Here is a 26621-nt window from a genome sequence, read left to right on the forward strand (position 1 = left end):
GTTGGTATGTTAAGAAGACTTCTCTGAATGTCGAATTTGCAAGGATGAAATAGATGTTAGTTATCTTTTATTTCATAAACCATAGTCAGGCTCTTCTGGAAACATGTAACCAAATATTTAAACTTTTTTAATATCTGTGAATGAACTTAGGTTACAGAACTCGCCATTTTTATAAGTTTTCAAAGCCAGGGCTTTCTACCTCTATCCCAGAAGGACTGTCTTCATGATTTCCCTCTAATTCTGAGAAGTTAATACTTAGAAATGGTTATCTAGTGCGTACTTGTTTGTGTGAGTTATTGCTCCTAGGCATTAAATCGAATTCAAATGTCTAAACTCAGTTGAAATAAACATCACTAGAAGGCACAAAGCTCTGCAAGGAAAAGTTATTTAAATAACAACTCCCATCACAGCTGAGGATTTCATAGCAGGTAAGCTTTTATCTTAATGTTTAGTTCAGTTATGAATGTGTTCAGTATCTTTATTTCTATTCTTGAAATGTGTTTTTAAGAAAGACAGGTGTAAAAACATAATTGCAAAGAAATAAGACTTTGTGGACATTGATTGATTAAATATAACAAAGTGAAACAACAGCAGCCAGCAAGTATGTTCTGTGTACCCAATCATTCTACATAAACTAACCCTGTTTGTTTTTTGTTTGTTTTGTTGGTTTTTTTTTTTAAAAAAAAAGCATTTTCCATTCATTTTGCATATGTTTAACTGTTTTCAGCTATAATTAATTGTCATGTCATGCAAACTAAATCCTCATGACTGCCAAATATAATACAAATTGCAACAAAAAAATGTAATTCCGAAAATTATTTATACTGGTTCATAGTAAATGCTATGTTGTTGTTAAAGTTGAAAATAGTGATGCCTGAAAATAAGCTTTATTATTTTACAAAACTATCTTATTTTCAGTGGTTTATTACGTTAATAGGTTTTCTGTAACTACAATAAAGCCTTCAACATCAATACTGAAATGAAGATAGATTTCTTCTTCCAAAAAAGTCAAAAAGACACCAGTTGCTTGAAACTACAGAGCAGATTTTCTTTTTCTACTTGTTTAACAGGCCAAGATCCATGCAAAAGCAATCCCTGCCTTAACGGTGGTACCTGCTATCCGCGTGGTTCGTTTTATATCTGTACATGTTTGCCAGGTTTCAACGGCGAGCAGTGTGAATTAGGTAAGCTGATGCCATCTGGATACTGATTAAGTCAAGCACAAAGTTTTCATACATGAGATCTGCAGAAGTGGTGTGTTTTGAGGTTGAAGAATGCGTAGACATTTGAAAAATTCTACAGTGAGAACTTACTTAGAAAGCGAACAACAAAATTAAGGAGGTCCACTTACGCCTTTTCTCTCTCCCCTTAAAGTGCACAGATTTGTACTTGTACAGGCATAAGAGAATTGTAAATCAACTACATGACCTAGAATTCATAGTATTAAGTTCAAATAAAAACAAATAAACATTAATAATTGGGATAGTTCTTAAGAGCTTTGTGTAATTAATTATTTGAAAGGGTGATAAAATAGGCTAATCCCAAATGTGACTGGGAAACTGAGCACTGAATGCCAGCATGATTTACAATTCAAGGAAACTGTAAATATGATCATAAACTTATACATCTTTGGCATAAATTATTTTTTTTCATAACTCCTGTAATTGAGGACCTCTTCAAGCTGCCAGTGACATCTGTTTACCTGTTATGACTATGGGTTTCAAGACACTCCCCAGTCCAGTTCAGAACAAACAGCTTTTCCTTCCAACCAGAAAGCCAAACTGTGATAAAAGTGGTATTTTGGCTGTTTAGTAATAGACCTGGTTTAGACTTTTGAAACGTAAGTTTAATTCCCTGATCTATACCATGGATTTGCCTGTTACACAGTTGCCTGCCAAATTTGAAAGAAAAAAACCCGTGTGGTGTTGCTAAAATGAGTTCAACTCATCATATATAGCTTGGGGAAAAAACAAAACAAAACAAAACAAAAAAAACCCCAAAGGTTGATACCAGGGCAGCATAACTGTCAGGATTACTATGATTTTATTTGTGTTCTGCAAGATGGCAAATTAAAAAACCAATTGGCCAATGTTTTTCTGTTTTCCCAGCTGATATTGATGAATTGGCTAGTTCCCTAGTGAGTTGTTACTGCTAGATACCAGGTAATAGATATTGTATCTTAGATATTCTTCTTTGTCAAGGAATATGGCATCCCCAGAGATAATAGTTTTCTCCTTTTTTTTAAGGATTTTAAAATAATAATCTGGCCACTTCTTGCCCCCTAGAACTCATAGTGGCTTATTAATGAATTGGAGTGGGACTCTTCACGGCCAGTTGCTATATCAAAATATGTTCTGTGGTGCTTTAGAAAGTAAACCACAGCATTCTAGCCCTGGATTCAGAGATACTCTGTATCCAAGGCATAAACGTTGACTTATTTTTTTTTTCTAAATGACTGGAACAAATAAGACCTAACATAAAATTTGAACAGTGTTTTTTTTTACAATAAAAATATTTTGTAAAAAACCATTCATATGAAGCAGCAATTATTCCTAGGGTTGTGCAACTGTTTGTTGATTTGTACTTATGTTTAACTTCTCTTATATTTTAATAGTCAATCACTACCAGCACTTCACTTGCAACTAAGATGTCTGAAAAATCTGCATTGACGTTTAAGCTGTGATTGTTTCAGAGCAGCAGCGCTCATTAGAAAACACATGTTCTTTATAAAGAGACATACTAGCTTATAACACATGCACAAATTAATGTTAAATGAACTTGCGCTCCAATTTAAAAGACAAAACCAAGGTATTTTAGTGGACAGAGTAGTGGGGGACAGAAATGTTACCTATGTTACTCTGGAACATGACTATGAATGTTTCTATCTGACTGGTCATTTAGTGAGATTGTCTTTATGATGCTTTGTCCTTATCTTGATAATATTAGAGAAGGAAGAAATGATCAATGTTAACCAGTAAGTTGCCAGAGCATGCTGCTTTGCAGACTGAAATTATCAGTCTGTTTGATGGCATATGACAGAATTTGAGATTCGTGAAGGTACTTGAGGTCTCCAGTACTTGATGATTATTTTATGTGCCGTGGTCACACATGCAAGTCAAATTTTCCACCAGTACGGGAAAAATACTACATACGGGACAGTATCACTTCTTTCTTAGCTACACAATGAGGAATTGAAGGTCTAGATTTTAGAAATTGACTCAAGAGTCAGAGTGCTGGATATAAAATTGTGGATCACATTTCCTGAGGAAACTGCTTCTTGGCTTGTGGATGAAGAGAAAGAAAGGCTGTGCATGGTGAAATCAGTTATCGTGCAAATAAACTGGTCATTTGGATCTTTTGCAATACTTCATTCTTCTGAATTGAACTGGTCCTAGTAATAAGTACTAATATGGCTGAAGAACATTTCCCTTCTGAGAGGTGGGTGGATTATAAAAACACTTTCATCTTTATGTTGTAGATATCGATGAATGCCAGTCTAACCCATGCCGGAATGGAGCCACGTGCATAGATGGCCTCAACACCTTTACTTGCTTGTGTTTGCCAAGCTATATAGGTGCTCTCTGTGAACAAGGTAAGGTGTATTCTTTAATCTATGGTGATCAAGGTCATCGGTTTCCATTTCCAACACCCTTCTGGAGTAACTAGTCAAAGCGTCCTAAAAACTAGAGGATGGAAGAAACTGTCAAAATCTGTGGGAAGCCATCAGTGATAAGGAAAGATCATAATTTTTGAGTATGTTAGACTCCTATGATTTATGTCTTGGGACTTTTTGTTTAAGCTTACAACTACACCATCTCTTGCAGACAGATGAGAGCAAAGTCTATCCACGTGCTAACGTGACTGGAAGTCACATTATTGCTGCACCAAATATAAACTGATATATTGGGCAGTTTCTGTGTCAAAATAACAACAGCTGTATAGCTTTCAGGTGTTTCCAAGGCAAGAACAGCCTGCTCATATTGACTTGCAAATTACTGAGAAGACATAAAAGGTTCTCTCATTACTGTAGTGATATTTCTGGGATAATGAGTGGAGCAGTCACTCTCTGACCAAGCTTCTGGTTTAAAAAATTATATATGGTGTAGAATACATATCAGAACCCATCACTTCCAACAGGCATCACTGAAAAGTAGGAATAGCCTACTGGATATGCCATATTATATATCCATCCTCTGGGGACCACAGCCTTGAAAATTTCATCCCAGAATTTTCAAACTGATTATTTTAGGAAAAGTATGTGCAGGATGACAATTACAATGAAGTCGTCTCTGTAATTGTTAGAATATTGCCTTCAAGAAATCCCACTGTATTTACAAGAAATATTTACAGTGCAAGATGCTTACTCAATATGTGCATGTGGGAGGAGGAACAGGGTTGTAAAATCTGTTCTGTCAGTAAAATTAATGAAGGCATTCCCATGTGGAAAAGAAATGGTGTTTTAAAGTGTACTTTCTAAAGCTTATGAAAATGCTTTTTTTTTTTTTTTTTTTTTTTTTTTGAATGGTTTTGGTCACAGGTGAATGAACTAAACCTTTGGATTTCTTTAATTAACATTGTGTATTTTCATGTTTGTTTCTCATCTTCAGTGAAAGGAAGTTTTCAAACTGTGTGTCTTGCAGCTCAGTGTTTAGAGATTAGTCTTTTAGAGCTGAAAACCCTGAAAGCTGACCAGCTCCAGAACTTTTCACCATTTTTTCAGTAGTCTGACTAACCTTGTAATTTGAAAGGATTTTCTGAATCTGTTTTCAAAAATTATAAGTTGACAGTGTTTTCACAACAAAAGAAATGTTCTCACTCACTTCCTCCTCCCCTTCATTCTAGCAAATCCATAGTAGCGAGTGTCTCTGAGTACCATGGTAGCTTTAAGCTGCTTTTTATGACCAACCTGAGAATGCATTTTAGGTGGTTAACAGGAACACTTCCTAGTTTGTCAATCAGAACCAGAGCCCTACTCACTGAGTTTTGGAATTTAAATTTCCTCCACTTAAAGTCCTGCAGGGGTTTGGGACTTGGGAAAAGCTTTTAGTGCCAAATTTCCACTCCACCAGACAAAATAAAACTGTGTTGGCGATTCAGACACGGTTGTCTGGCAAGCAGGCTTTATTTCAAGGCACCAGTCCTGACCTCACTAGATTTAAAGACCAGCCAGAACGACAGAATGCGTACCTCAGTGCCACAGGAAAGGTGGAGTTGAGATTATATTTCATGACTCCTTTTTTTTCCCTTTTTTTTTTTTTTTTTTCCCAATATATACTATTCGTTTTAGAAAGCTTAAAAAAAAAGTCAAACTTGAAGGGCTTTCTTAGGTGCTCAGTATTCAAAATGTCATGGAAGGGAATGGCAGCAGTGAGTTTGCATTGCCTCTGGAAATGAAGCTCGAAGTAGGAGACAACTCCACTGTGTCCTGGTCCCACAACACTAGTGCAGAAAAAATTAAAGCTCAGAGTTTCACCCAAATGCCCCTGTAAGACTTTTCTAGACTAAGGGATCTTTGACTGATGTATTACGCCTATGTCAGCGTTAGGAGGAGATGTGACCAGAGGACAGTGCAGCTGCACATCAGGGAGCTCCAGCTGGTGATAGAAGTTAGGGGAGCCTTCAGGGTGATCTAACCCAGGGTGAGGGAAATCAATCCTAAGACTCAGTGAGCTGTAATTGGCTGCCTGACAGCCATTTTTCTTGCCAGGTGGAAACAGTTCAGCAGACAATCTGAGCCCAGGAACTTCTTCCTGAAGAGAGCTAAAGTTGTCTGATGTTAGAAATAGAGCAGCTGAGGGTGTTTCCTTTTTAAACTAGATTGGTAGTTCAGTAAGCCAGCATCACTTCTGGTCAAACTAGATTAAAAGTGAGTGGAGCACCTCTGTTAGATAATACCCTCTTTTGCACAGCACATGTATCTTTTCAAAGTACAGATGCATATTTTGCATGCTACTTGGTGACATTTGAAAATCACTTCTTAAAATGCAGAAATATCCCAAAAGCTTTTTCAAAGGAGGAGTGCAGGCTACAGTAGATCTTGATGTGAGTCTTATCCTGGGGGAGCCATCAGTCTTTCCGTTGCCATTCCTCTGTGAAAAGCCCTTATGAAAGATCTCAGTGTCCAGATAAATGAGCCCAGAGCTCAGATCCTCCCAGCTTTGCTTCCTGCAGCGTTACTTTGCAGGCTCCATGTTTGGGGAGAGAGGAGAAGAGGTTTGGTTAATACCCTGTCTCACACCGGGCCCATGGAACCAACAGTAGATAATAGTGCTGAGGGAGCAGTGGGGTGTATGAAAGCCTGTGGCTGTTGTTGCGTTATCTGGCCATCTGTATTTGTTGTGGGGTGTACCTTATTTCATGGATAGTTACAGGGGAAACAACAAATGGTAGAGACTTGAAATTTGAACCCCAATCTCAAGAATGTTTTTTATGATAATTGGATGAGCACTTGTTTAGATTTTCCCCTTTTTTTCCTTGGCTGACTAGAGTTTCCTTTTCTTTTTCTCCTTTTCTACCTGGTGTCTACTTGCTTTCAAGGAACGGTGTTTGTGTTTTAAACTTAAGGTTTGGCTTCCTCCTCTGCAGGATCTCTGCAGACACACCTAGGCTAGCCTGTTTACCCAATGCAGCTGCATGCATGGACCTGTGTGCCAAAATGGCACATATGTGTTTGTTACAGGACATGCTTCATTGGAATAATACAACCAGCTGCTGTCTTCCAGGTTCGGAAAACATACCAACTGGGATTTCCTAATCATCATATCAGGAACAATATTTTTTTACAACCCAAGTTCATTGTTCAAATGTCTTTGATTATGCTGGTCTCATTTAATCCACTTTGTTCTGAGGGCTTGGTAGCTGGGGATGGAAGTATTTGAGAAGGGCTCACTGCAAAAATACTTTCTGAAAACAGATGGTCTCTAACTGATGTCTTTCAGCTGAGAACAGATTATTTTGAATATTTACCAGAGAAACGGTTTCTCTTCAAGATGTGTGGGCTAATAGGCCTCAGGCATTTGTTCATTAGCTGAAGGCAGACAGTCACAGATAAAATTCACAGCTGAGTAAGACTCTTATTATGTTCTAGTACCTGTGTTTCAGTCTTTATTTTCTTTAAGCCTCTTATGGAATTTCTTTAAAGACAAGGGAGCTATTGTCAACAGCTTGTTGCAGCTGTTGAAAAAACAGTACCTATCTAAGTATCAAACCTACAGAGAACTTTTTTTTTAATGCAGTGTTTAGAGATGTTATTATACGACCGCAGTTACAGAGAACAGAAGCTGTGTAAGTAACTCCTTGCACACATCACTGAAAAAACCTGTAAATTGTCATAAATCTTAAGACTGGTGAGACAACTTCTAAACACTATAAATACGGCAAGCAGTGTTTCAGTCTTTCCAGGTTCTGGAATAAGGTTGAGAAAAGCTGTCATTACCTTCCTGGATAAGTATACAATGAGCATGGAGTATTATATTCAGTAAGTGCTTGCAACTATTTTGCTTACATGTGATTAGGTCCAAAAATTTACAGCCACCTTCAATTAGACTTTACTGGTTCAGTGAAGGCATTAAAAAGTTATAACCATATGGAGCCCTTACCTTTATGTCACCCTTTCAGCTTTGTTAATGTAGGAAGATACACACACTTGGGACAAAGCACTGTGGAGATGAAACAGTTTCCACATCTTTTACTTGCCTGGTTTGCATTTTTCACCCACTAGCCTCTTGACTCACCTTTTCTTCATTCCCTTTTCCCTTCTTCTCATCAACCTCGCCTCTCAAAAAAAAAAAAAAAAAAAAAAAAAAAAAAAAAAAAAAAAAAAAAAAAAAAACTCTCTGTCCTTTATTCCCCTTCTAAAAGTTCTACTTATTTTATAGCCATCAGCCCTGTCTTTTTCTGTCTTTGTAGATTTGCGCTACAGACAGGTGCAGAAGAAGTTATTTGACTTTTCTCTTTTGGAAAAGAGCATGCTATTTTGGATAGGAGGGAGAAGTTGTATCTGCACTGCAGTGGATGCATTTCAACTAAGAGTACCTATCAAATCATGCACTTCTTCCCTAGTAGAAGCCAGGGAAAACCTGGTTAGAATAGACTAGAATATTAGTTAGAAATGCTTATTAATAGTTAGAAATGCTCTCTGGCCATGATTTTCTCAGCATGCATGCTGCTTGTTATTATCTGATTTCCTTCCTGTGGGACAAGGGACTACCTGAACAGGATGAATAATAAAATTTTAAGTGCCTTCACAAAGGAGGTAGCATTGTTAGTCAGCATCATGTGGTTAAACAAATGTGCTAGAAAGCCAAAGGCAGACTAAACTTTAAAATGGCCTAGATGCCAGAGATTAAAGCTCTATCGGCAGCTTGCACCTCATACAGAATACAAAGAGGGAAAAGATAAAAACCTAACAAGTTGGTAGTATAGATTACATTCCTTTTTCATATCTAGGTTTACTCAAGACACAAGCAGTTTTCTACAGCTTAACTTGTTGAAAATAGAAGAGAGATAATCAGTTTAAGCTTTATTATGCCTTTGTATTTGGTACATTTATATCTGTAGTGATGACTTTTAGAAAATAATTTTGATACCAAACTCCTAAGACAATGACTGCTACATTATTAGTGTTGCCAGGAATTGTCAGAAAAATTCTGGTAAGTCTCCAAAGTGATATGTTTGCACTTTTAAATCCATTTATGTACATGTAAAATCTAGTTTGTATCTTGGGATAAATATTTTTTTTTAAAATAAAATAGACACTTTGGTGCTTCAGAATGTAAATGACCTCTTCCTGCTATGAATTAAGAACTAGCCTTGTGTTGTGAAAAAATTATTCTGCAATTTTCTTTCAGGTGGTAGCTGCTCCAACCTAAGAAATATCATAAAGAATTTTCAGTCATGTGTCATTGACATATTCTATAATATTTGTTATTTTCTGTACTAATGCAAAAAGAGTCCCTTTGGCTAAAGCATGTTATTGACTATGGACTGTATTAACTTACTGAAAATAAGGAATCCATTTTCATACCCAGAATATATCTGTATCTCTGGAAAGGCCAGACAGTTGCTTTCAGACACAGTTTTGTTTGGGGATTGATAAAACTTGGTGGGAAGTGGCAAATTCCTCTTTGGTGTGTGGAGTAGGGAAGGCCAAGCTTTGTATTTCTGTTCTTCAGTATCTTGTAGCTGAGGCTCTTCAAGGTGAGACATCATGTACTTAGATATCTTGAACTGGCTGTAGTTTAAACAAGCTGTAAACTTGTACTGACATGTCCTTTAAGATGCTATTTCACCTGCCATAACTCAAACCAGTCTGAGTTTTCCCTATTTTTTCTCTCATTCCTCCCTAAAACTCTCTCTTCTGAGTGACAAGTTCTCATCATCAAGCACAACACATTCAGGCATCATATTTGTTATGCCCATCTCATTAATACTGATTTTTGTCTGTGAATTATTCTTGCAGTGTTGGTGCAGAAGCAAATTTGGAACCGGAACTTTGCTGTTTCTTGTCATCTCTTCAGTTTACAGCTGCCTTACCTTGACAAAATAATTAACATCAAATCCATGGATTGTTACTGTTCCAAGGCTCATGTTTATTTTCCTTTAGATGAAAGGATATACTGGCTGATGTGAACTTCTCTCTATTATGCATTCTTATCTGTACTGTCTCTCATACATGCATAGATAGTGTGCATTTCATTACTTTGTATTTCAGCTTTACAGCCTTCCTTAGAAACTGATGCTTAAAGTTTATTAAGTTAGACTTTGTCAAGGAAGATAAGTTTTGGAGGAGGGTTTGGAGGGGTAAGTTCAGAAAGATAATACTGCAGCTTTGCATCTGTGGACTGAACAAACACACTTTCCTTCCTATGATTTTCAGTTATCAGTTTCTTCCAAACCAAGGTAATTTATTACAGTCATTCAAATAACTCTTTGCCCTTGCAAGTAAAAATTCCCATCCCCATATTCAGACTCAGAAAACTCAGATGAAATGTAGACTAACTGTAGTCCAACATCCAGGCATTTCATTAATACAGAGTTATGGCCTGAAGATGTCCTCCTGAGATTGTCCAGATATAACACAATTAGACCAGTGAAAGCTCACAAAGTTGCCAGTTGCAATTATATCCTTACGTAAGCAATATTCTTGCAGCTTGGTGCTGAAAGTGAGTAAACAGAACTACCTGAAAATGTAATGAAATCCCAAGGATGATTGTTTACATTTGTACTGCTTGATTAGTGGGTATCTTCTTGAACCTTTGCTCTGCAGAAAATCCATCCACTTGCATGAAACATGCCCGTGTTTTATGTCCTTTGACAGAGATATGATTTATTTGTTTGTCACAGACACAGAGACCTGTGATTATGGCTGGCACAAGTTCCAAGGACAGTGCTACAAGTACTTTGCCCATCGGCGTACGTGGGACACGGCTGAACGGGAATGCCGTCTCCAGGGAGCACACTTGACAAGCATCTTGTCTCATGAGGAGCAGATCTTTGTGAACCGTATGTACTGCTAGGTTTCCTCTAAACAAAAGCAGGCACTGAGGGTTCAGAGTGAGTAAAATATCCCCCTGATCACTCAGCTTTTACATCTCCATCTTAAGATACATTTTTGGTATGTTTAAAAGGCACACTTTGTGTTCTTCATGTTTACGTTTGCAGTCAGTGTAAGTTCCCTATCACTATTAAGTTATTATTTGCTACATAGAAAATACTTTATTTCTGAGGAAGAGAACAGGAACTATTGTTTTGGCATTGGAAACTGAAGAAATGTTCTTTTCTGCAGGCTTTAGATTTTTTGTGCATCAGTGACCATACCACTATATATTGCATTAGGTAGGCATAAAGAAATAGTTACTGTATGCTCTGCTGCAAAATCTAGACAACACTGGTCACAGCCTAAACAAAACTTGAAAAATGTGGATTAAAAACCGTGCTTTTTTTTTTTGCTTTTTTTTTTTTTTCCTGCCTTTCAGATACACTCAGGTAGGAAACTAAACTTTTCTTTGGGAAACATCATCAGGAGGGAAGAGACAGGATCTTTTAAAACTTAGATGAGAATCTGCATTTTTACAGACATTCCAAATTAAAATTGAAAAGCTGAAAAACAGCCTGTAAATAGTTGTTTGCATAATGAGTAGAAGAATCTTAAGAACAGGATGTCTGATTCATTCTGTGCAAATTCTTTTTATTTTCTTTGGTGAAATCTCTTCCATTTATGGGAAAGTTAATAAAAATACCCTTCTGGTTCCTTAGGTATTGGGCATGACTACCAGTGGATTGGCCTCAATGACAAGATGTTTGAGCGTGATTTCCGCTGGACTGACGGTAGCCCACTGGTAAGATGCCTTTGAAATTAAATCACTCATTAATTTCTTTTTGTGGTGGCTTATCAAATTCCCACCGACAATGAGGTAAACTGCATGAAAAAATGCGGTTGCTAAATATGCACACAAGGAAACAGCCAGCAGTCTTGTTTATGGTTAACTACTATTTTGTGGCATAGTTTTAAAATCTTGTTCTTAGTTCTTATTAGTGTATATGTGGGAGCTCTCAAAGCTTCCAAACAGAAAACCAAAAGTCTGGGGCTGTAGTTTAAGGGTCTCTGCTAGAGGTGGTTTCTGCTTTTCTGGTCTTATATTAAGACACATATGGCAATTCTCCTCTCCCTTCTGTATAAGGAGCAGAAGGCATTTTTCAGACGAGGATATGGCATTCAAGCTCTTGAGTTTTGTGGGCCTCCGAGAGTCCCTAATGGAGCCTTGCCAGTATTGGAGATTATTCTATTCTATACGGCAGCTCTACAGCTAGGAAGGAGAAGCAGCCATCCTTAGGTGTTTCAGGGGGTCTGTAACCAATAATCTGTCCATAAAATTTTAAGATGTTGTTGATACTTCTTATTGCCTTAAAACAAGAAAGAGAATCAGCAGAAGGAGAGGGACAACACTCTCTACCAACCTTGAACTAACCTAAATCAAAGAGCTGATGGATACAGGAAATGATTGAGCTCTTCCCAATTCAAAACAGTTTCTTTTGTAGAAGGGATAGGTGATTTATTACTGTTCAACACCCACGAAAGAACATTACACAAAAAAATCCCCAAACTGGTTATGCTTATTATCCTCCTCTCCAGTTGTGAATTCATCTTAAAACAGAAAGCATCTGGACACACATACACACACGCTCACACATGCACGCAATGATCATTGCTGCATACCATGTGGCTTCAACTTATGTAGAAAGACACCTGAGGCAAAGCAGGCTTTGTTTATTACCGTTTCTTGTAAATTACCAGAGGTTTAAAGTCCTCTAAAATGACTTGTAAATAAGAGGATTCTTGGGAAAACCTACCATGTGTGGCAGGTGGCAGCACAGGGGGGAAGAAAAAGATGATTAAACTTTTTGTTGCCTGACTGATTGCTCAGTCCATCTTGTGGACGTACCAATGCACCCATTTGTTCTTGGAGCCATGAAGTCTTGCAGGATGTAAGCAGAAGAGTTTCATTTCATCATTTTCTCTTGCCTCTCCTCATGTACGTTTGGGAGCACAAGATGAACCACAGACTTGAACTCTACTCATTCTTGATGAGTTCATTCTCTGTCTCTTGATGTGGCTTTTTATACCTCGTTGACGGTGACGGTACCCTCTGAGCGTGGTTTGGGTTTGGTTGGAGCTCAGGAGTGGGCTGGGCTGTCCACAGTGGTTAGTCAAGGAGCCTACACTTCACTAAGGGATCTAAAGTTAGGTAAGATTAATTTGGGCATAAATGTAGTGCCTGAAGGGGCAGCCATCCTTACACTGGGAAGTGTAAAACATGCTTATATATTCCAAAGAAAAATTTTGTATGTCATTGAAAGAGAAATTCAAGTAAATTAAATTAGGACTGAGATTCTATTTAAGTCAGGCTACTGGGCAAATTTGTTATTACATTTTTGCTTTAATTTTTATTTTTAAGAAAGTAAGATATTCCAGGAACAGAATAAGACCATCTGTCCACCATATTTTTAATTTGATTGATCTTTTTTCCACTGTATTTTTCTTTTCTTTTTAACAACTTCCCTCTGTCTCCTCCTTTGGAAACAATTTAGGTGTCTCCTGAAATCATTTATGTTCATTGCTTCAATAGCTTTCCTTCATAACTTATTCCATATGGTTTCTGGATAGCATGGTTCTGAGCAGCTTCCTCATATGCTCTTTTTTCCTAGTTTTTAACTTATTTTTCATACTTTATAACTACTCTTCTGGTTACAGTGACTTATTACTTCTCTCAGAAGTTCTATAGGAACAATAGCATAATTAAATGTATGCCTCTAATGTATTTCCCTGATGATGTCTTAAAATTCCAATTAATTTGAATACTGTGTGGGTTAACAAATTACATCATTTAGGCATTTGCAGGTGAACAGGAGACATGATAACATTAAATGAATTAATATAATTTGTGATCATAAAAATCAGCATTATTACATCAACACTCAGGTTCTAACTTGAATTTCTGAGATTAGAGGTAGCTCTTGCATATAGCTAAAATCTAAATAGCCTTCTCATGTTTTGCATATCAGGGTGAATCTGTAATTCAACTCTTTCTACATTTGCTGCCCAGCCTCATGCTCTCCAAGACAATATTATCTATCTACAATTATATTCAACACTTTTGATATAGAGGAAAATTTGTGGTGAGGATTGCCCTGATATAAGAGTTTTCATGAAGATGCTGTCAAAAAAGTCACTCCAGCTCTTAGATAGACTGTGCATCTGTTAAGTGATGTACATTCATCTTTATCTTGATACTTGTTTGAGTTTTCTGCCAATAACAGCTTGACTTAATCTGAAAATTACATGATTCAATTAGGTTTGGAATTTAAAAAAAAAAAATAAATTCTGATGCTTGATAGACTTAAAAGAAAAATCAAAAAAACAGCAGCAACAAGACGTTGTGGATGGAATTGTTGGCCCAGTGCTGCAGCTGACCCAATACTGCCCAGATGAGATAACTGTCACACATTTTAGTGATTTCTCTTTTACCTGAGTTTTCTTTCTAAACAATAAAGAGAACAACCCTAGAATTGGGAATCACTGAACCACAGGCACTACCACTGGAGATTATGTAACAAGGTTTGGATTACTTTGATACTCATTTTCCATGGACATAAGGAAATCCACAACTTAAATATTCAGTATGTTGAAAGGAACTCTTTTGCCAGGTGTTGGCATGCATTTTATTAAAAATTTCTGGAAAAGGGATCAAATTCTTTTTTTTTTTTTTTTTTTTTTTTTTTTTTTTTTTTTTTTTTTTTTCCAAAAGGTATTTCAACCAGTGAGTTCAATGGAAGGAAATCAGTCATTTTTTAACATTTTTAGCTCATGACAAGTTGTGTTTTTCCAGATTTTTACAACTGAAGCTAAGTGCCAGCCACCATTAAATATGATAGTTGGACAAAGCACATACATGAGCTCCTTAGTGAAAACCAACAAACACACTTCCAAGTGCACTGCATGTTATTTCTGTTTACAGGGAGCTACTGAATATGTGTGCCTACCTTAGCTATCTTTTATGAACTTCATAGTCAGGTGCAGCAGTGGCATATAAATCTTGTGCTCTCTCACTTCAGCTGCCTCCCAGAATAGAAGTGGAGGGTTTTTTGATCACATTTCTTTTCAATTCATGTGAGGTGAGGATGATAAACTCACCTATGTCATTGGCCTAGTATTGTCAGAAAGCTTAAATTCTCAGATGAGGTTGCGGAAATTTCCCTTACCTCATGAATCAGTGGATGATAATTTTGCCAATCAAATAAGCAAGGACCAATCAGATTTCTGTGCAGTGTCCAGATGAGATAGTTCAAGCTCCTTCCGTGGCATGGGAGTTTTGTTTGGTTTTTAAGGTTTGTGGGACAATGTGACCAAGAGTTTTAACAAACGAGCATATAGAATTAAGGTTCTTGCTGGGAAAACTACACTGAGTCTAGAGTACCCTTGACAGTCTCAGAGCCCACTGAAAACAGGGACAATTATTTAGGTGCCTAGTAGTGGACTAACTATAGTCAGCCACTTTTCATGTCTTGGCATTCTATTTTTTAACTCCTATAGAAAATACTGGCTGTTATCAATTCTTTAAAAACAGCAGCAGTCAAAAAAGCCCTTCTATTCCTGTGCATGGGGTTTTTTATGTATCAACCAGAATTTATGTAACTTGCAAAAAAAATGCCAGCAAGCAAGTCTTGGATTAAGTGAGGAGTGATCTTGTAAATGCATGTACTGATTCTCAAGAGTTCTTCAGGGAAAATATTGGTGTCTTGAGTAACAAAGCAAGTACAATCAGATTTAATGAGAAAGCAACGAATAGTATTTAAAACTTTTTGGTTCACATTATATTTGTCAATATCTCTATTGAGTCTACATGTTTTCTATAACAAAAACTTTTAAGACAAGGAAAAATAACAAAATAGAAATGGGCATACTCTTAAATCATAGTACTGTAGGGTCTGTTCTTGCAAAGAGAACTTGAAGAGGCTTTTTGATCTACCTCACTGAAGTGTTTGATGCACAGTTATCTGTGTACTTTTAGGGGATTTTAGAGGTTTATTTCTTAAAGTGTTTTTTATTTTAAAACTACTCAGCAGTTTCCTGCCTTTCAGACAAAATGGCATAATCTTACTCAATGGATTAGGTTATATGGATAGATTCTCACCATCTTCTGGTAGAAGATGCATTTTCGGAATGTTGTACCCACTACATCCCAAATACAAACTGGACTTGCAAAGTGAAAAATGGGTCGTACCTCTCATACCCTTAAGTTTAATTGTCAGTCCAGGTATTACTTTTCCATAAACAAATTACTTTCCAGGTAACTGATATTTCATTATACTAGATTTTATTAACCAGGCCAATGTGCTTGTATTTGTCTTTTTTGCAATTTCTTGTAAAAACAAATTGAGAGCTTCTTGGCTAAGGTCAGACCACATCTTCAAAGGAGCTCCTTGGCTAAGCTTAGACTACCTTATCCAATATGCAGAACAAAATAAGCTATAATTATACTAAACTGTAGAATCCATTGCTAGCCACCCGTATGAAGCTAATTTGTTCTGATTTGCTGTACTGTATCCGTATGGCAGGAAGCAATCTTTTCTCATCTACTCTCTCCTGCTCTCTCTTTTTTCTCTCTTTTTTTTCCTTTTTTTTTTTTTTTCCCATGTTTGAAAGAAATAACTTTTCATTGTTTCCAGTGGTTGGGAGAGGTGGATTCATGTTCTGGAGCTGGAGGGCCACATGAAAAACACTTTGGCAGCAGCAACCCTTCCCTTTTTATATCAAGGGAAAAGAGTTGATTGCAGCTGTGTTAGTACAACATAAAAAGTGAATGCTGTTTCAGGAAACCTAGATCCTCACTTGTGGTGCAAGTTCAGTAAGAGTTGGAGCTTAGGGGCCACTGCCATGAGCATGGGCTGGAAATACCAGCAATGTCTGAGATCACGTAGACCTGTAAGGAAGGGAATTTGTAAACTGCAAACTTTGGCATACCTGCCCAGTCCCTAACTTCAGATAATTTGTCTCAAAGGCGAAGGTAGTGAAATCAGGTACTGAAGTGTATTCAGAGAACTCACAGCACCCCAACATTTTTAGAGCTTCATTATTCATTACTTCCTGAAAATCAAGCCAATTTCTGCTCAAGACATTTCAGGTATGATTACATTGACAGATGCAAGAATCAGAAGAAAATAATATATTATTTTAAAGAACATGTTTTGTCAGCTCTGTATTTCTTCTACTGCAGTGTAGTTATAGGGCTTTTTGGTGTGGGAAAGCATTAGTTTTCCTCTGATCTACATTCTACACAGGAATGAAAATGGCTATACGTAAGACTTTGATTAAATAAAGTTACCGAATCAAAACTATTCTTGCACTTTTCTGTAGACTTTTCTCACAGCATTTCTGTGATAGTGAACAATTCTTTAAGGATGAATCATGGACAATCTTCATCCCACAATTATACGTAACAACAACGGATACATTTGGGAAAATCACAGTGATACAGAAGACAGAAAGGACTAAATACTCACACAGCTATGTGAAAAGAGGAATTTGTCCTTGATCCATGTCTACTTGGATCTTTGTATACTTTAAATTTGATGTAATACAACTACAAAATAGCAAAACTTAAATTATCAGTGCAGACATTTAATAAGAGGCTTGATCAAAGGAAGAGTGAACACAATGTGACATTTGAAAATATCTTAGGGAAATTGAATTTAAATAATTCACTTAGTTCTGTGAATAGTAACTTTTACAGCTGTAAAGCACACCCATCCAAATAGAAAAAATCTGGTGTTGCTTTTGGCAGCTTCTCCATTGTATTTGGATTACTGGCGTTTCACTGCTAAGGACCCTTGTGAGCAGGCACAGCGGTAAAGGAGTCCTTTGGAGCTATTCATGTTATGGATTAAGCACATATAGCTACTTGGGGTTGTGCCTTGGGCCTCCATCTCACAAGGGGAGTTATTCATATCCTTTGGAAAATGCTGTTGATAATTAGTGCTTTGTAGGGCGGTGAGCTCACTCCCATTACATAAGATTAGTGCTGTAATAAGGAGCTGGCTAGTGTCTGTGGCCAGATTGTCTGTCACTTGAAGAATGCTGCCAGCTAGGAAAGTAATGGGGCATATTGCCACTTTTAAAACTATCCAGAGACTCTACGTTAGTTTTTCTTCCCTTCGGCATAGGAGCATTTACGCTTTGTGTTTTGCAGTGCTGAACCTCAGGTTGTCAGTGTTAGGTAGCTACATTAAAAAAAAAAAAACAAAACAAAACAAAACAAAAGTTTAATTCTGGCACAAACAAAGCCGTCTCTTTTCCTTCCTTTATTGGTCAGTGAATCAGAATGCTTTAACTTGAGCGAATCTGTAACTGCACCCCTCTCAGAAAGAGTAACTTTATTGAACACAAAAACCTTCAAAAGGCATGGACTATTGTAGGGAAGGAGCCTGCCTCTCAGGGTTAAATAAAGCAAACAAACTAAAAAGTACTGTAGTCAGCTGCAAACAAAAAGCTCATTGTGCCCATGTCCCACAGGATCCTTGGAGAAGGAGATTTTAAATCTACCAAATGTTTTGGTTTTGTGCTGCAGTCAGTCATTACAGCCTCTTTTTAAGATGCTCATTTGACCTGCATTTAAATGGAGGAGAACTATATAATGTTATTAATGACAGGTATATTTTTAGTTCAGTATGTCGTAGGCAGTAAGGAGGGCCTCTTGGACAAAGTGGGTTTTTGTCTCATTTTTAGCAGGGGGGTCAGCAGTTACTTCAGAGCCTCGTTATGGTTGGCTCTGGGCTAAAACTCTTGGACAGCTTCAGACCTGCAGTAATTGTTGACATAAATGACAAAGTGCAGGATTTTCCTTTTTTCAGTGGCTCTCCTGGCAGTTGCACACAGAAAGAGTAAGTTACACCCCACGCAATCAACATGCATCATGTTGATAATATATAATTATGTTAGCGTGACTCCCAAAGAACATGTATTATACCAACCAGCATTTAACACCCTACCATACTTTTCTTCCACAGAAAAACACCTGCACATTCGCAAGAGAATTTCACCAGAATTTGCCACTCAGTTTTCAATCTCTGTACTAAAGTGACTTCTGAAAGCCCAGCACACAAAATACACCCACAAAATTGAACTATATGGTGTGTGAACCATGACGAAAGTTACTACTCTAAGAAGAGTTGATACAGAGCAGATAAAAGTCAATAGAGTTCTGTCCACTGGCTTTAATTTGCTTTTAAAGAGTTAATAAAAGAGATATCTTCTCTGAATAATTACTATTTGGAAGTACTCAGAGGCAGTATCTGGACTCAGTCGTGAGTAGACATTGCCATCTAGTGGGAGTTCCTTGCCATACTTAGCAGTTTCTGCTTTTCATGGAAAAAATGTCATACCATGGTATTGTTTCAAAAAAAGTCAAAAGAGCTAGTCATCTGCTCCACCACACGATCAACTCTCTCCTAAAGATAGAACTGATAGTTCTTTGATGTTTCAGCTTCATCAGCTAGCCTTTTTTACTTGTTTCATTTGTATTCCTTGGATTTCTTCCCCAAATTATTTCTTTTTGCATAGATCTGACTGCTTATTCAATCTGCAATCAGTGCTTGGGGATATTCATGGATATACATGAGTGTATGTTCTTCAGAGTCCTTTCTTTTTGCAAGCTGTTGCATAGCAAATCAAAGAGTTTTTCAATACATTCCACCGCTCTGTCACCAAAAAACCCTTTCAAGTGAAATCTTTTGCAAAAGTTCTTAGCAAAGCTCCTTCTGGGAGTTTGTCTTGCTCACAGTGTGAGTCTGCAGTGGGGAGTGTTGGGTGCCTGCCTCATCCAGATACTGCCAGCTTCCTAAATCCCATGCAAATAAAGCTTAGATTAAGGGCTTGAGGGAAGCCATTCAGCTATGATCTAAAAAATATCAGGATCATGACATGTGATCTATGTGTGTACTTGTAGATAAGTTTAAATATAGCAGTTGTCTTCAAATTGACTAGAGTTTCTCCCAGCAAAGATTTACCAAGATACTTAGCTTGGTCCCTCCTTAAGCACGTTATTTTAGCTTGTGTCTCAATTGTGGATGTGATCTACCTGACAGAGTTTGGGGCACCACCTATGTCTTTAAAACAAGGTGTATGCTTAAGCACTCACTGAATGGAGTTTTTAAGCTCATGGATGCTTTTGGCGAGTTCTGACAGACTGCTCCCATTCATAAAATTAAGCAGAAAAATTTCCTTTGCAGGACTGGGGTGAAATTAAGTGAAACTGAGCCTGTGCTATATGGTAATTTCTCGTCTTTCCCAATGTATAAATGTATTTAAATATTAGGTGAACTTAATGAAAGTATTTCAGACATTGCCAAATCTTCACAGCAATCTGTTGATTTCTTTTTTTCTATCAAAAAGAAATGTGATCCCTTTCAAACTTCCCTTGAGTGTCTCATATAACAGAATCAGTGCTGTATAACAGCATGAGTCACAAATGAGGGTTTTCTGAACTGATCCATATACTCATTGTAACCTAGGGCTGATCTTGTTGTAGTTCAACCAACCTATAAAATGGGGTAATTGCCAGGACTTACTGAAAGCGAGGTGTAAATTTTTAGTTAAGCTATCCAATTATAACAGAACCTCCACAGCAAGGGATTTGTTCAGGAGCTTTCCTGATAAAGATTTTTAAGAATCTGCTAGTGCAGAAAGAGTGTATTCCCGTTCTTAGCAGAGTTAGGGGGGAAAAAAAGGATAATGACCAGTAAAGTTTGCAGTGATGGTTTCAGCTTTTTTAGTGATAAATACCAGGCAGAACACATTGCTTCACTTTAAGATGAAATGGCACAGAGAGTATCAGTCAGCCAGTCCCTGTTTCTTTCATTGTTTTTATTTGCCTTGTTAGTCTTGCATTAAGAAGCAATCAGATAGGGAAGGAGCCAGAATGAAAGAAAATAAAAATCACACTGGAAATTACAAGTGCCAAAAAGTGCCAAGACAGATTTGTACTTTAAGCTTATTTAAACATGCTGAAAACATATTTCCTTTTCCCAGAAGGAAAAGCATTAACCCTGTGAATCTAGATAGATGTATTTCAAGTGAATTACTTCCTAGCTTTGGTTATGTACAAAAGATTATTGGTCTTTACACAATAAGGAGATCAAGCAGTACAGTTTTGTTGTGCTTCATTAAACACACTGCTTGTTGAATATTTTGGACTGCAAAATCCAAGGGACTGATCTCAACCACTTGGTGTGCCTTTTGGAGATAAAGGAATGGCTGAAATTTCCAAACGAGTGTCACAAAGCTGAGATACTGCTTACTTGTGGATTCACCTTGGTAGTGCAAACTGAAGAGCTGAATGGATTACTCATTAGTAAGGAAACGAGTACTTCAAATAAGGCTGTTATCTGAAAATTTAAATAACAAATCTCCCACAAGGTAGACTCTTGTTCATGATGGGAAAACTATGCTCATTGGGTTTAATTAGCAGCCTTCCGAATGAGAAAACTAACTAGCTAATAAAGTTAGATTCTTTGCAGCTCTTGCTATAATCCTGTCTTTCTTAGATATAATTTATGTGAAAAGTCAGCCTGTCACCCAACTGGCACATTATAGCTGGGAGTTAATTCTAAGCCATATAAGGAAATCCTTCCCAAAAATGTGGAACTTAATAAAATCTTTTCATGGGCTTTTGTAACCAAGCTCCTCCTGTGAGGCAAGAGAATACATTGTCACTGTTTGACAGACTGGGAATCAGCCAGCCAAGTGCATTGTCTAATGCCACGTAGGAAGCCTGAGGAACTGAACCCCGTCTCAGATGCAGCTCTAACCCATGAACCATCCACCCTCTTTCTGCAGGAAAATTTTCAGTGCTTTTTAGCAGAGAAAGCTAGAACAAGTAAATCCAACATGTCAGTGCAGGCTTTGGTTTCCACCAAAAAAAAAAAAAAAGTACAAGAAAAATTAGTTAATTATTACAGTATAATTACAGGCATAAAGAGCATAATGGCAGCTCCAGTTTTCAGCCTGAAATGAAGTCAACACTGATGAGTGGTGAGGCTCCCAAAGGGCCAAATGGATGTACAGGGACCAAAATCCTGTCCCCAAGGCTAGGTCCTGCAGTTATCTGATTAAATAGAAATCCCATTTTTTTTTATGAAAAAAACCCAAGTGTCTTGTCGTCATGCATGTTAAGAACTTTGCAGAGAGGCTGCTGCCTGAGCCCGAGGTGTGTGCTGCCAGCCTTCACTCCCCTGCATCCCCAGCTTCAGTCTCCACAGCCACCTCAGCAAAGCACGTTTCACGGCTGGGGGAGAACGGTGTAGTGGGTGAAACCTCCTCTGAAGTACAATTCGAGTCATGTACATAATTAAGATTATATGTCCTAAAATGTATAGTCTGGAAGTGGTTTGCATTTTAATCCAGGGGAAAACTTCACATGTGTTATGGTAATGTTGCTTAAAATCCAGGGTAGTAATAGTTTTTAGGTCCCTCTGTGCCATCACCCAGTGTAGGCATTTCTGATGAGGACTAAAAGGGTTGTAGCAGCTTTTCTTCCCTGTATTAACTCAGCATTTGAACCTATTTAGATTTTCAGAAACATGTCATCTTTTATGAATAATGCAGCTAAGAGTATTGCTGAAGGTGTTGACCGAAGCTTGATTGTTGGCAAAAGGATGTCTTTGAGCTTTATCAGTTCAAACACAGTGTTCCTTAGTGAGGTTTCATTGGTCTGCTGACACAATAACAGTTTACAAGAAGACATAACCTAGCATCAGGGTGACTGGAATGACGCCAGCAGTTTTTGGCCCGTCTGTGAATATGGCTGATCTTTTTTGGATGTGTTCTTAAAAAACAAACAAACCTGAATTATACATGTTGCCAAGGAATTAAGTTAACCATTTTTTCTTTTTGTAAAATATCTTTTTCTAATTAAAAGTAATGCATTGAAATACAAGGATCTTAAATGACATAGCCACTACGAAAAGGGCATCAATGTTCAGAATATTTTGAACACTGTCTCCCAACAGAATAATAATGACCTGAGTATCTTAGATGCTTACTGCACTTCTTGCAAAGGTAGGGGAGGCTTAGCATGCTTGGTATGAGAGATTCTAAGGGATACCTTTGGAAACAAGCAGTACAAATCAGTATGTGACTTACAGGCTTTGGTTTTTCCCATTGATTTTTGCTGATGTAAATTTACTGGAGATAGTGCAGTCACCCCTCATTTACACTACTGTAACTGAAAACCAGAATCACGCTCATGGTCATACAAAAATGTAATCCATAAGAGGAAAGCAAAATATTAGTTTATTTGTCTAGCAGCTTATTCCAAACTGTGAGAATCTTTTTCTATCATTATCCCATTATCAGTGGCTAAATAAGGAAAACTGAAAAACTACAGAAGAGCTGGGTGGAGACCTAAGAAAGCAATTCAGCAGTCTGGAACTTCCTCTGCTAAGCAATTCTGGCACTAAACTCATGCAAAATCAGAGTTATTCAGCCAAAATAAATCTGTGCAATGATGATATCAGATGTGAGGTAACAGCAAGTCACGCTGGAGGATATCAAACATTCTTGAATAAACCACAGGGCCCAGATATAATCCTTTGCCATTACGCTGCAGCCCTGCCAGCAAAGCAAACACAAATTTTGGAGTCATTATGGTAAGGCAAGTAAGAACATATGTAGTCTATGTGCTTAGGGTGGGAGCTGGCAAGCTGCTGAGCACCTTCGGCTCACACGCCCCCAATAGCCATTAAATATCATTCATTCCCACACTCTGATCCCTATGGAAGCAAACAGCTCTCTAGTATCATTTCTACAAGAAACAGCTGCAAGGCTTGTTGAAGTGTTTCCTTTGCCATCAGGATGTTATCGATCAAACTTTTCTACCACTAACCTGTCTGTTTCCTTTAATTTTTCTGTGTCCATATGTCTGGGCATATTCTTGAAAGCGACGGGCCGCCTCAGTTTAAGAAGCTGCTGCCCATCACTGGAGCAGTGTAACCAACCATGCACACACTTATGCAGACTTATGTTAGCAAATCTCATTTTTCAGTTGGGATATGTAGTAAGACATTTAGAGGAGAAAATGAGACATGCTTCCTTCTGCTTACCCCTCCTCCACAACACTCAGGCAGGCTTCCCTGCAGCACGAGTGAAACATGCACCAGTTTTCCTTCAATGCCTTCGACTCTGTGGTGCTCCTGAAGGTGCATCACAGCCACCCATGTAGAGGAGATGGATGGAGCAGGTGTTTGGGGCAGCACCATCAGCAGGCCTAACCCTTCAATGTGTCAGTGTGCTCAGCTATTTCTGGTTTAGCCGTCGGTAGCCTTCTGTGTTGTGGTAGCATGACCTTTTCTGATCAGATTCCCGCATCCTTAACCAGCTCTGTTGTAAAAAAGTATGAGATCTTTGGCGCAGTGGCCATTCCAAAATACCCTTTTGGAGAAGGTGTCTTGGACCACTCTTAAGTTACGTTAATACACACCATGAATGGGCATATTCCTTCATCCTATTTTCCTTCTTGCTGGCTCAGGACATATGCAGAAAGCTTGCTTTTCTTTTTCGCACAGGGTGTTGCAGGAAGCCCCCACACCACAGATCCCATTTGACTCATACGTGTGATATTTGGCTACTGTGCTTGAAAAACTCGTACTCTGATTTATAAGCTAATGTGAAATGCTGAATTCTGGACTTGAGTAAATGAGTTAGTGTGTATTGTAGTTTAGGACTATTAAACACTGAAATGTAGAGATGGAATTAAGTTAGTTTCACATAAAAAGGGGGATGTTTTATTAGAGGTAATAAATTCAGTGCAGAACAAATTTATTTAGACCATGATTGTTAAATTGCCTGGATAATTAAAACCTGTGATGGGTAAGATGACACGTTGTAGGAAAAGGTTAAGTATTTAACTCATTTTTTTTCATAGTTTGATTCATTGTAAGGTAAATACTACTTGTGTGGGGTATGTTAACTTTACTTCTAAAATGTGTTCACCCAGGCAGTAAATAGTGGTTATTTCATAAAGTTAAGAAAATAGAAAGCTAAACTTTTATGACATTTATATGGGCCAGCTCTAGACAGAAAGATGTAAGCACTGAGGAAAATATAAGCACCATAGAAACTATGTCATTTTGACCATACAAGGGTCTAGCTGCCTGGTTAATGTCTGGCATTTATGTGAATTCCAGTTCTTTCGGATATCTATTTTTATCCTTCATAAAATTCTTCTTGGAGTGACACAACAGAAATCCCAAAGAAAATGACTAAGAATAGTTTTCCAAATCTTCTCTCACTTTTGTTAATATAACGTTATGCGGATCCCAAATTGCGGTGCTTCATTTGGGATCAAGATGAAACAAGAAATGGAATAAAGATTATCCCAGCTCTGCTAACTGCAGGGACAGTAGGCTATATGTCCCTTATCAAGGACTAGCGCGTAGATTTTTATTGGTGTGACCGTCCCTTTGTTTCTATTTTTCCAGCTTACTTATTGAAAAAACAGACAATCCTCCCTAATTTTCATCCAAAAATCACATCATGCAATGATGAGCTTACCTATGCTTGAAAGAGCACATTCTGCAGAGGAATAAATGCAGGTGTAGCCCATGCACGGACCTGTGCACAACCAGGCAGCAGCCAGCATCCTCAGCTCTTCGTAGGGATGTCTCTTTAGGTGGATACGGAGCTGAAAGCTGCAGAGCTGTGTAGCTAAATAAGTGCAGACACGCATGTAGCCAGCTTGGACCCCAAATCAATATGCCAGATGTGTGTCCCAGGTGCAGGGTGAAGAAACTTTTTTTTTTTTTTTTTTTGGTCACATACCGGCAATCAGATTTCTACTTTTAAAACTGGTGTGCCAGTTTCTGATTTTATTCATATGTATTCGTAGATGTCTGAAGTTAGTTCTTCTACAGAGGGCAGAATTTGGATCGTCATTTCTAAAGCTGAAAGGCTTCTGTATATGCTCAGTCTGCCACCTAGGCCTTGTTAATGGAAATATCAATCTGCAATGATCTGGGGGCACATTCTGACACCTTCACTTATTTTGCACCTAATTCTGCACATCGTCCCATTGAATGACTTCATTAAATGAGGTCAGAGAATAAATAATTTGAGTCTGAGAAGCTAGCCTGTAATTTTTCATTTAGTAGATGTGGACTAATGAGGGTTATGGACCATTTCTGCATTTCCTGCCACTCCACTTCATGTCTGTCTATGTAGGAAAGTGTGTTTCAACACACTTAGGATCAGATTTTGCTTGCACTGAATTGTGTCACTTCGTTTTGTTCTTCTGACATCAGTTTACAGTAAGTGAGAAGTTAGATCAGAGTATTTTTTTCCCACTGAGATAATCTGTTAATAGAGGGGGAGGATATTATAAATCTAGCTTTGTTTAGTTCATGCTTAACAGCCTGAATCAAACAATTGAGATTATTCTTCAGCAAAGGTAATATTATGTGTTCTTCTGTAAAATGGAATATAAACATACTCCGACACTGGGAATAATGGTTTTGCTCCTCTTTTCTGCAGCAATATGAGAACTGGCGACCAAACCAGCCAGACAGCTTCTTTTCTGCTGGAGAAGACTGTGTTGTTATAATATGGCATGAGAATGGGCAGTGGAATGATGTGCCATGCAATTATCACCTTACCTATACCTGCAAGAAAGGAACAGGTACAAACTTTCCAGTAACAATAGCATAATTCTCTAAATCCCAGATTTATAAAATTAAAATGACAAATTCTAGCTGATTTTTGGTAACCGGCACAGTGAGTCTTCAAATGAGTTAGCCTCACAAAGTCATAATTTCTCTGTACCCACATATTATACCTCTGCCTACTCTGTTCTTGAGTCAGGCACAAAAGTTTACACGTTGAAACTCTTGGTTAAAACCAGGCAAATTTCTTAGGTGCAGATATCAGCAAAAGAGGCGTTCAGTTACCTGGCAGATCTGCTTTACTTGCATACCATGAAAATATTACCAGCTCTTCTTTCCTGGGATGGCATCACCGTGAAGTATGTGTGCAGCACAGTATTAGTAGCAGGCAGTCAGAGCAGGCAGCCTAACCA

The 26621-nt window shown here is 37.9% G+C and overlaps 1 protein-coding gene across 2 annotated transcripts in view; it reads left to right on the plus strand.

Moving 5' to 3' along the window:
• Positions 1-26621, plus strand: part of VCAN (versican) — a 113666-nt gene that overhangs the window by 82921 nt on the left and 4124 nt on the right. For both annotated transcript variants that reach the window (XM_026866583.1, XM_026866584.1), the window contains exons 9-13: positions 1071-1184; positions 3479-3592; positions 10345-10503; positions 11257-11339; positions 26081-26225. In XM_026866583.1, the coding sequence (XP_026722384.1) occupies positions 1071-1184; positions 3479-3592; positions 10345-10503; positions 11257-11339; positions 26081-26225 (615 nt within the window). The remainder of the gene's footprint in view (positions 1-1070; positions 1185-3478; positions 3593-10344; positions 10504-11256; positions 11340-26080; positions 26226-26621) is intronic.

Source organism: Athene cunicularia (assembly GCF_003259725.1).
Source record: "Athene cunicularia isolate RWA chromosome Z unlocalized genomic scaffold, athCun1 chrZ_part3, whole genome shotgun sequence".
NCBI lineage: Eukaryota > Metazoa > Chordata > Aves > Strigiformes > Strigidae > Athene > Athene cunicularia.